Genomic DNA, 15,031 nt, shown 5'->3' with positions numbered 1-15,031 from the left:
TCCAAAGTCGTATCAAATCAAGTGCCGCTCCTAGCACCAATAGGAAGCGCTGTGCTGCAACGTGTCAACAGAAAGGCTGCACACAGCACAGGACAACGTAGTAACCCGAACAGGTTGAATATTGTTGTTTTCAACAGCGTGCAGACGATAGCCCACAATCAGGTGTCGTCAGTCAATACTTGAGTTCTCATTGGGGCCGTGTATAAAGACGGACGTTTTGAAGCTCAGGGTGGCGGCCCCGGCTGTCACCATCTTTGCAACACTAAGAATGCTAAAAACAGGTAAGACGTTGAGCGCCAGTGAAGCTAAGGAGAATGGTTGTCGCCGAGTCAGACAACTAGTGATCCATCAGGGCACCCATCTGCCGCTCCAAGTGATCTTAATTATGCATAACTTGCATGTAATGTAAAAATTCACCACCATACAGTTGTCATGAATGAGGAATTGTTTTGCACCAGGCTGTAAACATGGCTATCTTTGCTGTTAAGGTGGCCATATTAACATGAAGGTCTGTGTGTACTGACCATAGACTGTATAAATATGGACAATGCGTCCCCAATTCCAAATAACTAACTAAAATGAAACCTATCCAAAAAATGACACTTGAACATGCATCAGCACTATATTAAGTAAATAAAATCACTGAAACCATCCATGAAAAAAAACGTATTTGACATGTACATCCACTAACATGGAGGGGGCGGAGCTTATGACCTATACTGCAGCCAGACACCAGGGGGAGCTCTACTGGCTTTGCATTCACTTTTGAGGAGCTGTTCTGCCATCCATCTTTATACAGTCTATAGTATCGACTCGATTTTGGAGACACTCTGAAGTGAGCATTTGAGGAACTGCAGTTTTTTTTTGGCACTTCGCCTCTTTGTTCTCCCCCGAAGAGCTAATCCTCAGAGTAACATAATAGCATAATAACCTATGAATGACTTTAGATTTAGACTTTAGATATTTACAAAAAATGTTGCAAACAACCCAAAATTTTGTAGGGAAAATAAGTACAACTTTGGCGCATTGCTGCCCCTTGCAGCTTAGTTCTAGGTCTCAGTGTCGCATTATATCCGCAACTATTACCAAAATGGTGCGACCCCTAGTGGACTAGTTAGTGTTAGCAGTCAGTGTTCTTTTCGCACTTTGCTAATTCATTCTGCGGGTCAGATTGGATCCTGTGGTGTGCCGGTTTTGTCCCATGGGACTTATGTTTGACGTCCCTGCTCTAGAAACAACGTTTTTTTTACCCGAAGGTAGAAAATGTTGACATTTCATGTTCCATCTTCCCACTTACAAACTGTATTGAATGCAGCGTTAGACACAAAGGCAAAACTCAGATTTAACTTTCCCCCTTCAGAACTCTGCATGTGTCGTTCTGCACAGTGAACCTTTAAATATCTAAGTTAAGTAACAATTAGGTCAACACAATTTTTACTTTTGCTTCAGCCGTGCATCTAAGCCAAAGCTCCTCTTTGGTTTAAAACTATTAGAATAAAATAAGAATATTTGAGTTTGTTAAACAAAATGTCAGATACCACGCAGGAATAAAAAGTCCTCTTGGGCATTTATATTCCAGCTCAGCTGTGACAATTGTGAATTGACTAGAGGAATTGAAGTAATGAGGAGGATTTCACACATCGCGACCATCTTTGCCCCGATTATCAACCCCAAACCAACCTGCTAAACAGTGGGAAACATTAATTTGATTATCACAAACAACTGTCTCCCAGAGCAACCCAGCACGGAGGTATAGCTGTTGTCTGTGTGTAGTCTGCAGGGATGTATATCCTTGAGCCACTATGCTGAGAAGGTGAGTGAGTGTGTGTGTGTGTGTGTTGTAAATATAAATCATTAGAATTTCAGCCAGACAGACGTGGATGCAGGAACACGCTGAGACTAGTATAAAATAATTTGCTTGTTAAGGTCTGCATTCAATTTTATGCAAAACCCAAAAACAAAACAAAAAAAAGAAAGAATCTTCCCAGCAGAGGAACTGTAGCTCAGTAAATCTCCAACCTGCAAGAAAAAAAAACAAAAAAAAAAACAGACAGTTTGGCTGGGGGGTGGGAGGGGGGGTGGAGAGTGATGACTCATGCACGCAGTAGAGGTCCCTCCCTTTCCATTTCTTTCAGTGTCCAATCAGTTCTTTCACAGCTGTCACTCACTGCCTCCAAATCAGATCTCCACGACGCTCGACCGTCCCCTGCAAAAGCTTTAGAACGTGCGAGGTTAATAATAATAATGCCGTTCGCGTTATTTTGTCACACAGATCGGTGCTTTTGGGGACACGATTACCTTCGATTGCAGATGATAATCCTCTGCCTCCGGGATGTTTGTGGTCACACGTTTGACTGGAGCACACACGTGGGGAAATTTCTTCTGTTCCAGTAGTGCTCCGCAAAATATTACGAAGGTTTGAGCTTTGATTTCGAAAGAAAAACTAAATCTACTTTATTAAAACACCTATGATAATTGCTTTCAGATTGCCTCCAGCGTGTGAAATGGCGGAAAGACTAATCGTTGCGTTGGGTTGCCCACGTACAGTAAATATTGAGTTATTGGCTCATAGTTTCAGAGAAGCTACAAGTGTCTGCTATCCCTGTTCCTCCAGGGATCTCCTCAGCACCACTGTGGTGTAAGAGTCAGCCTCAAGACTCCTCGAAGTGGGCGGATGCTTGACATGGGCTTTATGAGCTTTATGTAGAGGAGGACAGGGACTGGTCGGGGGTTCCTCTTTGCAGTCAGGTCTTTATTGAGAAATTTAACAAATGCTTCCGTCGAACAAAGGCTTGGATTATGTGGAAAGTGGCGTTGATGGGAAACATAAAGGCCTGACAGGAAACAGGAAACGGAAAATGTGTGATTTAAAACATTAACATGAATTTTACATCATGCACAATGCTGAGTACGGGCGGCACAGTGGCGTGGTGGTTAGCACTGATGCCTCACAGTAAGAAGAAGGTTCTAGGTTCTAATCCATCAACCGACTGGTTCCTTTCTGTGTGGAGTTTGCATGTTCTCCCTGTGTCTGCGTGGGTTCTCTCCAGGTTCTCCAGCTTCCTCCCACCGTCCAAAGACATGCTGGTTAGGTTCATTGGTGATTCTAAATTGGCCGTAGGTGTGAGTGTGAATGGTTGTCTGGTCTCTCTGTGTTAGCCCTGTGATAGACTGGAGACCTGTCCAGGGTGGACCCCGCCTCTTGCCCCAATGACAGCTGAGATAAGCTCCAGGACAAGTGGTTACAGAAGATGAATGAATGAACGAATGAGTGCCCTCTGACTGTTCCCACATCCTTGGCTTTCCAGGATCAGCACCTTGGACAGCGATTATGAAATACTTAGTACAAAATGTAAAAAAAAATAAAAAAATTCTCAGATCTGCAGATCAAATAAACAGGCAGACGGTCTTTGAACCTTTATATGACTGATAGTGAATCTATTTTAGTATTTAACGGACCGCCGCACAAAGCTGTTGCTCAGACCCAGATTTAAAAAATAAAAGCACAAGAGAAAAAAAAAAAAGTATGACGATATATCGTAAAAAATATACACATAACCCAAAGCGTGGCGGCACAGTGGCGGAAGGTGGATGGCACTGATGCATCATAGCAAGAAGGTTAGGGGTTCGAATCCCACCATCCAAAGACATGCTGGTTAGGTTCATTGGTGATTCTAAATTGGTCATAGGTGTGAGTGTCTCTCTGTGTTAGCCCTGTGATAGACTGGAGACCTGTCCAGGGTGGACCCCACCTCTCGCCTGATGACAGTTGGGATAGGCTCCAGCCCCCCCAACGACCCCCCAGAGGACAAGCGGTTACAGATAAATGAATGAATGAATGAATGAACCCAAACCGCTTGAAATCAGTGCTTTTAGATGATAACTAAGAGTTAAATCCCATGATGAATTCTGGGCTTATCTCAAGAGTGTTAATGCAAATGAATCACACATTTAAAAAAAAAAAAAATCTCCATTTAATGCACCTTAAAGGGATAGTTTTTAAGTTTTTAATGCTCCTGTCAGAATGGGAGTGGACAAACATGCTAGAAAAAACAATGAATACAGTAATCCAGTCGTTCAACTATTGCTCGTGAAAGTTTGTGTTCTTGCAGCGTTGTCTAGGCGTCTCCGTTGCAACTCAGTCAGCCTGGTCTACCTTTGGAGATGGGACATGGGGTGGGGGGCCTTTCTGTATCAGCTGTGGTCTTGACCAGCAAGCTTTGAAGCTGAACTCATGTGTTCCTGCTTGCTTTCTTCTTTTCTTCTCGCTGGCATTCTGATGCTACAGAGCGTCTTGCTGCCGTTTCTCAGCGTAAATTCATGTGCTATGACCACGCTTCGGATTCACTTCGCTTTCCACGGTGCTTTCTGCGGCTTTGATCACTTCCTGATTTCCCCGAGTGCTACGACTACGCATGAGAGCCGGCGTTACGTGCACTTGTCTCGTGGCACTTGTCCGTGGGTGGGGTGTAGTAGGCAGCAAGCATTTTGTCTTCAAAGTTGGTGTCAGGAGCAGCAGAAATGGGCCGATGGAAGGATTTGAGTGGCTTTGACGAGGGCCAAATTTTGAGATGACTGGGTCAGGGCACCTCCAAAACTGTAGATCTTTTATGGTGCTTAAGTTGTCTTTTAAGTTGTAAAAAACAGTTAGAACCTGACCATTGTTGAGAGCAATGTCTGCAATGGGCACATGAGCATCAGTACTGGACCACGGAGATATGGGAAGAAGACATATCTGTGGTACATATGGCACCAGGAAGCAAGGAACACCCCCTTGCCGTTGCCTTGGAGCAAATTTATTGGAAATTATAGTTCACAATCATCTAAATCACTTATTACAGTTATTATAAAGAGGAATGAATCTAAAAAATGTGTTACTGGAAATGCCACGTGGAGTTTCTTGGGAGGCTGTCATTAATAAACCCAATATGTGTTTGTTTTAAAGCCTCTACTTGTCCAAACAACTGCTGCTTAAGCTGATTTCCAAACTTTGGAATTAAAAGGTCTGGCTGGCCTAGAGGCTGCCACTGCCCTGCGTGATGGTGCTTCCTCTTCTAGATGTGCAGTTTACTTTTATTCCCCTGATTTTCATTAGGGCCCCCAGCTTCTCTTGCCTCCATCCTAACCCAACCTTTATCCGGTCGTAAGTAGCCGGGATAATAGTGTTTTGTTTTTTTGAGACAAAAATAACAGTGGAGGACACGTCTCCATTCTTAATCTCTGCCTCTTGGATTTTTTTCTTCTTCTAAAGATCTCCCGATCTTAAGAAGGAAATACAGACGTGCCTCTGAGCTTCACAGCAGCCCGGATTGTGCCTGACATTTGCTATATATGGCGTTGGGAGGGAGACACCTATGACACGCCAGCCAGCTTCCTGAAATTGTTTAGATAGTTTTCCAGCACATCCTCCGCCACGTGGTACACTGAGAACTATACACATATCTCTTGATGGATAGCCTATGTCCTCGTGCTCACCCAAACATGAGCCTCTGTCTGGATCTGTGACTCCCTTCAGCGGCCGGAGGTATTTCTCACAAAATTTTATACATAAAACCTTATAATACTGGGTATCACTCAGTTTTCTCTGCTACAATGCAGTACACATGCTCAAGGGAAGATATGCGAGTTGCAACCTGCTTTTGCTTCTGTATAAAATCATGTCAGCGGCACATTGTGATTGAATTTATCCAGATTGGCGCTGACAAGTCGAAAATAAGTGGTGAAAGCTGTGATGATCGAATAATCATGTCGGCAATCGCGGTGTGGCTCTTAAACGCCTTTTACTACTCGGAAGAGCAAAGCTACAGAAAACCTTGTTACACTAGTTCACTCAATGCTGATTAAGCCGATCAGAGTCAGGTAAACCTCTCTGTGTTTCGCAATAAATCTGTTATCCGTGATGACATTCCCACGCTGGATCACTGGTGGCGATGCGTTTGACAATAAGAAGAGAGCAACCACGACTACAAATAGAGCTCAGCCCATGGTGGGGAAGCCTAGGAAGCGTTTAAGACGCTTAGAGGAAGAGAAAAATAAACAAAAGCCGCCAACGGAGCCGCTAGCTCTGGAAAATCTCAGACTTCGAGTTCCAAGACAATGACCCATTATTTAGGTAGAGTAAATATAATAGCAACATGGCCCCCTCCCAATGTTTTACAAAAGGTCGATCTGTCCAAGAGCACTAAGCCGAGATCTACGTCTCTCCTCAGCTGCTTTTTTTTCTCCAGTGCTTCCCAAAAAGGGAAACGGCACCCCAAAGGGTTATTTGTGTTAGCGAGCTAGCTAGTATTAGTTTCAAATTTAGAAAATGGGGAACTGGTATAGCTCCCAGATTAGTCAAAACCCCAGTGGCAGCCCTGGACTGGTGCATAATCAAAGTCAGAGCGGAGTTAGCTTAGGTTTTATCACACGGGCTGAACCATGAGTCCCGGTGTTGAACCGTATTTTGTGTCCCGTCAAGAGGCCACACTCGATAAAAGTGCACGAATGTCCCGCACAGTTTAAAGTATGAACTTATGAAACTACATTTACCAGCTGTTTTGAATTGGCAACTTCACTTTCCGGCTTCTTCTCCATCTCTGCAATTTTCAAATTGATTGTTCTCGATCAATAATGATGGAACACATGGAGGAAAGCTTAACTGAGGAGGTTCGGAGATACAAACATTTGTACGACTCGTCTTCGGCGAAATTTCAGCAAAAATTTCAGTCGCCATTGTTGAAAGTGAAGCAGGAAGTAGAAACAAAAATTTGCCTGACTCGCACCGGCGTAGGCTACGTACGTAGGTTACGGCGTCTATGAGAGAGCCGTTATATATGTCATGTACAATTCAATCTGATATCATTCTTTAGATTAGGATTTATCTTTTGGGACACTGAATATCAGAAACTAATTTCACGACATTTAAGTATATTCTTGAATGTACAGGTGGACTGAGATGCTGGCCAGACTAGATCAGTCATCTCCATCTTTTGCAAAAGATATATAATTACCTTATAACAGGTGTGTTTGTCTCCAAGTTTCAGACACCAGACATAAACAACACGTCGTCTTCCGTCTTTATTCTCTCCCAAAACTAAACAACCTCACTCTTTACAAATGGGAACTATGGAGATAATAGAGAGTCTAGCGCTGTAGAGATTTTAAAGAATTATCGAGCAACTTTGAGCCTTGGACATTCATCTGCTAGGATAAGCAAGAAACTAAAGGTCACGCCACCGGAATAAGAACACGACTACATACGCTTGTGTGAGCTCAAACACTACATTTCCCTTCGCCGAATTCCCAAAATTAATTTCAGTTTCTGATCAGGACACTCAGCCTTCTAACATCAGGGGAAAAAAGCCGAACTAAAATATTTGTCTTTCTTTTATTTGCTCTGAAAGACTGAAAAAGTCTGGCCCCCTTTCCTCAGCTCTGTTTCTGTCTCTTGCAGGATTTGCTCATCCTTTGACCTACAAACTTCAGACGCCTGTTTTCGTAGGCAAATGAACCCGATGCTGTTTTTCCCCGCGTAGACGCGTCTTGTCTTAACTAGCTCAAATACCTCCACGAGTGCACGCGTTTAAACTCGTGCCAGAGGAGCGCGCGCGGCTCCGAGTGGATGAGGAATGAAAGTATTTGCCGTAACTCTGCAGCATTCCTCTGACAAAGGGGAGATTAGTTCAACATACAGGGAGGTATTTGGAAGGAGCCCTCCGGGAAAGAGTTTTGTCAACATTTTTTGTGCTCCTGTATGAGTCGCTCGCTCGCTCACGCACTCTCGCTTACTTACGCTCAAGCTCCCATGTAATGCTTTTAGTACACTTTAAATTTGGGTAGATGAGGCAGAAGGCTGCGTGTGTCTCAGACATGACTGATCACCATCAACATTATCACTTGACAGAGTAATTGTGGGAAGCTTTCATGCCTTTTGAGTTTGTCTGCTCTCACTGGCCATCTGTTTTGCGCACGTCCGCCTCCTACCTGCTATACCTTCTACATTCATTTAAATAAAGTAGGAAAAAAACAAATGTCCCTGTGTTGCGTCTTGGGGAAACTGAACTCTGCAGCTGTAGGAATTAAAAAGTAGTTTTATTATAATCAAATACCCTCCATACGGTTTGAGCACGGCAGCACTTTTATAAGCGTGAGATATGTGTCTAGAGTCAAGTGGAGACACTTCACTCCTCTGCAGTCGATGAAAAGGCGAAATCGTCCCCGTAATCGCAACTTTCCCCGTGCGTCTGTGCCGGCGGCGTCGTCGCCTCCGCGCCGCAGAACCTGCCGAATTCATGCGCGCTTGCATGTCGCCATGAACTTTGTGTGACAGAGAAAGAAATGCAAACCGGTTACCTCCACTCTTGCCATGGCAACGGACGCGACAAGAAAAGCGATCCCGTACCTGTGTATCTGTCTCCCTAATGGTCTGTGTGTTAGTGTAACAAGATCTGTAAAAACTCCCCTCAATGACATTTTAGATCCCCCACTGTAACTGACCTGGGCTGGGGAGTCACAAGTAGGATTTAGGTGAGTACTCAGGCTTCTCTCAGGTTCCTGTCCCCCTTTTCCTAATGAATTCAACCATAAGAAAGCTCGAGATGAGGCCCGTTTTTCCACATGACCAGGATATTATATACCGTTGCATTTTTTTGTTTGCAAATTACCCCCAATGCAAAATTTACACTTGCACACTCCTGCGTCGTATATTGTATGCTTGTAAAATCACTTTTTGATTTGGCATACTAAACAAGAGTCTACAGTCTTTTACTTTTTTTTTTTTTTTTTTGTCAGAAAAGCTCTCTCATTAAGAATGCGGTGGACGACTGCTGAGGTGTCCTGCATTATAGCATCTTGCAGCTCCACTGTTTGGACTGCACCACTCGGACCACTCCTAACTCTCCTGTTCCCTCTGCTGGGAAAGGCAGATATTGCACAGCACAAAACGGTGCACAAAACACCAGACTAATTACTTTTTATTTTTATTTATTCAAAGTACCGTCTCCGCACGCGAAGACCGGGACGGCACACGTCGTGCGCCGCTTAATCCCGCTTGCCTTTCCCCGGGAAGGCTCGGTCTAGGTGAGAGCCTGAGAGCCGACACCGCTCTGTATGAAATATCAATGTGAATGACTCATTCCCCAAGTTTGGTGTCAGTCATCATTGCAAATGCCAAACCCATTCTCACCAAATCTTTTCAAGAAGTTGCTTTGTCCATCTGGTGGCAAACGCTGCAGGGCTTTTGAAAAAGAGGGAGGATTTCAGGTCTTTTTGAGGAGCTTGTTTCCCCCCTCAGGGCGAATAGATTAGATTTTCAATTTACCTTATGAATGACCTTGTAAACATCACATTTTCTATTTATTTATTTATTTTTTTTGTGACACACACTTAGTTTATCCTGCTTAAATCTTACATGAACCTTGTGAATGTTGTCCGTGCAGCAGCGATGTAAATGAAAACGGATTTGGAGACTCTCGAGCATCAGCTGTCTTTCAGTCATCTGCACCACTGAAATAAATCAGCTTTACCTTTGTTCTTTTTGGCCACAGCTTCCCTTCGAGGTGTGACAAGACAAAAAAAAAAAAGAGTGTTTTGACAAGTGCTGCACACTCCAGCAGAGGACCAGTTTGTCTCCTGGTTGCTTGTGTCGACCGTTTTGATAAAAGCCAGCCTACTTTGCTGTTTGTGTTTCTGTTTTCGTTTTCCCTTTTTCTTTTTTCTTTTTTTTTTGTATTGAATAGCACAACAGGCAAGTTCATTATGCGTGTGACTCATCCCACTAGCCCACACCCCCTCCCCATCTGCTGCTGTGCGCTGGAAAGGAGAGGGAACCGCCATTGATCACTTCTTCCCTCACACATGCACGCACACACCCCACCTTCAACGTCACTATCGATCGACATGTTTAATGTTTTTGTGGGGAATAGCTGGCATTTCCTTTTGTGTCATTTTTACATCTGTTCCCCGCCATTTGCTGACATTATAATAAATCACGGGGCAGAAATGTGAGGAGTAAAAAAAAAGTGTGGCATAATCCGGCGAATTATTCAAACAATCTTAAGACTGCTCGGGCAGTGATTGAGAAGGCTGTGATTCTCTTGCAGCGGCGGCGGCGGCGGCAGTCGGGGAAATATAAAAGGCGTAACGTCTGGACAGGTTTCTCTGCTTTGCGAGTGGATGCAGCTCGGTTAGAGGTATCGAACTAACAGCAGAATGGCTGGCAGCTATTGCACCTTACCTTGGTAAAACGATTTCCCACTCCTTTACCCTTATGACTGGATTAATAAATAGTTTAATACTCGCAAAACATTGGCGCACTGATATGCATATGTGATATTTTTCTTTTATTGTCTTCTTGAAGTGCGGCACAGTGGTGTGGTGGTTAGCACTGATGCCTCACAGCAAGAAGGTTCTGGGTTCTAATCCATCATTGCCGATTGGGCCTGGAGTGTCTGCGTGGGTTCTCTCCAGGTACTCCAGCTTCCTCCCACCGTCCAAAGACATGCTGGTTAGGTTCATATGTGATTCTAAATTGGTCGTAGGTGTGAGTGTGAATGGTTGTCTGTCTCTCTGTGTTAGCCCTGTGATAGACTGGAGACCTGCCCAGGGTGTACCCCAACCTCTTGCCCAGTGACAGCTGGGATAGGCTCCAGCACCTCCCCGCGAACCTTCACAGGACAAGTGGTCCTGAAATGGAACGAATGAATGTCTGATACTGAATTTTAAAGTGCCTTTACAGCCTTTATTTTGATGGATGGTAATGGGGCGTAACAGGGTGCTACAGGGTGAGAGAGACATGTGATAAAGGACTGGAATCAAACCTGCGCCACCGTAGCGTTGTACTGTAGCCTTGGTTCGCGGGCCGCCCGTTCAACCAGCTGAGCCGTCTGGGCCTTCGCCACCGACGCAGAGATTAAGGCGAAAGTAATTCTGATGTTCTTCACACCTTGTTACGACTCGGCTCGCTAAGGGTAAAGGGATCTAACTTAAAACGAACCAGGTGTGAAACGGGTTCAGTTGGTTGATTACTGTTTAAAGCACAAAGATTAAAAAATGAAACGGAACACCTTAACAAGGGGGAACAGAAGTGGGCAATGGATGCTACTCAAGCGAACTAAACCGAGAACAGAGATAGAACTTCACCGAATCACTCAAAGACAAAACAGAAGTAGCTCAAAAGCTCAAATCTAAACGGGCAACTAACTAACAACAGTTTTCTCCAAATGACACGGAGGCAAACGTCTGTCTCTACTCACAGCTGCCTCGAATGTCAGTGTAACGATGCTTTTAAACCAGTTCGCCTGATGGAGACGTCGTTCTGATTGGTGGAACAGATGCCGATGAGGGCGGTTCAGGGAGGAACCAGGAAGTTGAGAACCGGACTAATGGGTGAAGATGGAAGGCGGATCGGGGAGGAACCAGGGAGTTGCAGTTGTCCAGACGGAAACACAGAAATACTTTGGGCCGTAACACATCTTTAGACAGTTAGCTACGTTAGCTACGTTAGCTACGTTGCCGACACGAATAACTAGACGTGAAAAGCATGAGTGATGCCAGGTTGTCAGAGTCACGATTGTTGAAATTTCACAAACTGATTATCAACTTACTTTGCATCTCTCTCTGCTCAGCTCTTATGCGTACTGTATATAAGATCCTGAGAGCGCAGAGAGGATTGTAAACCTTGAAGTTGCTGCACACTCTGCACGACGACAGATTTCTAAATGACCCCAACCATATTTTCCTGCTATGCTTAGTATTTTTTTTTAAAGTAAAAAACTTCTCATATGGACAAGTATTGAACAATATATACATTTAAAAACATTAAAGAAAGGCAAACTGGACTTGTAGAGGTTCTTGAAGATGTTTCATCCAAGTCTTCAGTTCTAAAAGACTGGTGGAGAAGTTGGAGTTTAAATATCTGTGGGTGTTACCCATCAGTAACTACCATGACTAGATACTTACCCGTCATTGGATGAGACTCGACCCTGTCTTCTTTCTCCAATCAACGGTTCTCTAAAGACCAGTTGTCGATCAGAGGCTCCAGTCTCAAGGTGTGGCCTCCATAGAGGTCTTCCTTCACTCCTCTCTCAAACCATCTGTCTTCTCTGGCTAAAATGTGGACGTTGTTGTCTTCAAAGGAGTGTCCTTTATCCTTCGGGTGTAATTGGACCGCTTTTCTGTGTCGAGACTACATATACGCCAATACCGACACGTCCGTGATTGGTCGTAACCGGTCAAGCTTATAGAGCAGTCGATAAATCAGATGCTTTACAGTTTTGGTCAAATGTAAAACAGCTTCTTGGTGCAATTATAGGTCAAGAAGGAATCCTTCCCAAAGCTATCGCAGGTTTTTTAATCGCAGCGTCAGTCGAGAGCTAATTTTGTCCGGTTTCTGAATCAACTTTGATATAGTGAAGGTTTCATTTTATGAGATTCAAAGAGAAGCACACATCGGGAAAAGTTGAAGCTAGCTCCTCAGTCGGACACAGTTAGAAGAAGAGCTGAAGGAAAGTGTCCCTGTTAAGCAGTTATCATGGACTGAATGTTCCTGTATGTGCTGCTCCACGGGATAAACAGTAAATATAACCTTTATATATCAGTTACTCTCATAGACTGAACTGAAACCGGAGTCTGTTGTATGACGAAATCACTGGTCGCGTGAGGTTTACGAGGAACCATCGGACTTTGGCTGATATGAAGTGTCCACTTTTGTTTTGTAGCACCGAGTCAAGCATATCAAAAGTTTCAGAAAGTTTCAGACTTGGAGGCTGACATGTACGCCGCTTACAAGTTTGCACTACCATCCGATTTGTCAGAGCTCCGACGCTAAAAACAGCTACCTCCTGCTGCTAGAAATTAGACTGATGAGAGCGGAGGAAGTGAACCAAAGTTCAGTGAAGTTGTGGGCCGTAAAAAAAACAACAAGAAAAAAAGAAAAGCAACAGAACCGTGAGCTGAAGATGTTAAAATACTCTGTAGCTGAGGAGAAGTGGAGCGGAGTTTGGTTTATTCTCTGTGGATCTGTGGCTAAAATCGACATTGCACACGGTCACTTGATTAACCGGTCATATAATGATATTGACTAGAACTGCTTCAACTGATTTGAAATATTGATTCTTGAATATTAATACGTTTAGTTCTGGCGAAGCTTGAACCCGTCAGATCTTTAGGTCCCCGGCGGTTCCTGAAGGTGGGAATGAGTGATGATTTAGCTGGTCCGTAGAAACGCCGTGGGGATTTCAAAATAATGCGCCAACGATCCCTGACATTTACCAGAACTTGTAAGACATCATTACCTATTCAGAGAATAATTAAATAAATGCCCTGTCGTGTTTATCTTTCCTCTGTTCCCACATTCAATTTTCAGTCTGTCACAGCCTTTAAAAACGCAAAACAGAGGATTTTAAGTGTTACTGTTTCCCTCTCATATATGAAGATTATATTTATTTAGCAGAATATTGTCATATCATGCAAGATTTATATATGAAACCTGCACATGTTGAGGATGTCTACCCTTAACTTACTGTCCCGTTTCTGTTTCTAATGACTCAAGGCTTAAAAACCCGATGTAAAGTGACACGTGTTGGTGTACCGCTGCGAATGAAACACTTAACATTGTGATGATAAGATGACGGTGATGAATCACGTATACGGAGCCCTGTTGTGAGAAGAATGTGTTGTTCTCTTGCCTTTCTCGCATGTAGGTGGTCCTGGACATGACATTTGGAGGTGGTGGTCATACCAGAGCCATTCTGAGAGCGGCCCCCGAAGTCACAGTCCTGGCCTTGGACCGAGATCCTACGGCGATTTCTCTGGCCCAGACGTTGGCCGAGGAACACTCGTAAGTGATTTACGGGGAAAATATCTGCTGCTGGACCAAAAAAAAAAAAGCTAAGTTACGGCTTAAAGCTGCGCGCCGTCTAGACAAATGTTTACACTCAATCACGGCTAACGTTCGACCGTACGTTTTTGAGCAGCGTTTGGTTTGTTGGCCATTATTTCTTCCTCCAGGTTTGATATACTGTAGTACTGCGACTCTCCTTGTATCTCTCACTTGCTGCTCGCCCCTGAGTTTCACCATCCAATCAAATCTCTTCCTCCTTCTTAACTTAAAGCTCTTCCTCCACCTCCCCACCCCCCTCCCTCCCTCCCCCACGCAAAGCCGGTGGGCCCGGCGTGTCATTTGTCAGAGTGAGGGCCCACGCCTGCAGTGTGAGGGAGATGCTGCCTCCCACGGAGGATCTATAAGTTATGGGGAAGGGGAGGGGCGGCGAAGTGGCGAGAAGAAGAAGGCAAGAAAATGAAAACACGAGAGCGAGAGAACAGGGAGACACGAGGACACGGTGCCAGGGTGAGAGGGAGTGCGTGTGCGAGCATGAGCAAGGCGCGGGAGGATGAAAATGAGATGTTCCTAAGACCATGGCGTGGGAAGGAATCCTTTTACGTAGATTCTGGGGAAACCTCTCTCAAGGGAATCTGCCAGAGAAATGTGCCTGTGAGCAGGGAATGACAATTAAGAGAGAGAGAGAGAGAGAGAGAGAGAGAGAGAATGAGAACACTGTATTCTGTCAGCAGCAATATACCCCTGCTGTAAACTCTTCCACGCCTACTCGTGATGCAAGTTGAGAGAGGCTAGAGAAATCTAGCAATTAACCAATATTATTGGAAGCCTGAGTAAAAGACCCTGGCCGCCTACGCAGCGCATCCACACAACAGGGCGAGAGGATTTTCTCTCCCCTCTGCACTCCCAATGTCTTGAGGAAAGTATAACCTCAATGCAAACTGTTGAGCCCGGTTTTAAAGCACACGGAGGACAATTTCACGTCCGGGCCCTTTTAAAGCTTCACCTTATGAAGACTCAACTCTGTCTTCCCCTGAATAATATTCAGCCACGTCTTTAATGGGATTTGTCTCTTGCTTGTCGAGCCTTGCTGTTCTCTGCGCCGTTGCTTCTTGTTGCTATGACTTCCCTGCGCTTGAAGCTGCACACTAGCTGTGCCCACAATAAATGTTATAAATCTGGAAAGACAGCAAGCGTTATTGAGAAGGCAAA

General features: G+C 44.4%; 1 protein-coding gene across 1 annotated transcript in view; it reads left to right on the top strand.

The window, feature by feature from the left end:
• mettl15 (methyltransferase 15, mitochondrial 12S rRNA N4-cytidine) overlaps positions 1-15,031 on the top strand; it is a 48,806-nt gene that overhangs the window by 12,937 nt on the left and 20,838 nt on the right. Inside the window, exon 3 of the mRNA XM_084575012.1 lies at positions 13,683-13,819. Coding sequence (XP_084431138.1) covers positions 13,683-13,819 — 137 coding nt within the window. The remainder of the gene's footprint in view (positions 1-13,682; positions 13,820-15,031) is intronic.

Source organism: Chelon labrosus, assembly GCF_963514085.1.
Source record: "Chelon labrosus genome assembly, chromosome: 3".
Classification (NCBI taxonomy): domain Eukaryota; kingdom Metazoa; phylum Chordata; class Actinopteri; order Mugiliformes; family Mugilidae; genus Chelon; species Chelon labrosus.
The sequence above is the reverse complement of the archived record's forward strand: the minus strand, read 5'-3'. Positions and strand labels throughout refer to the sequence as shown.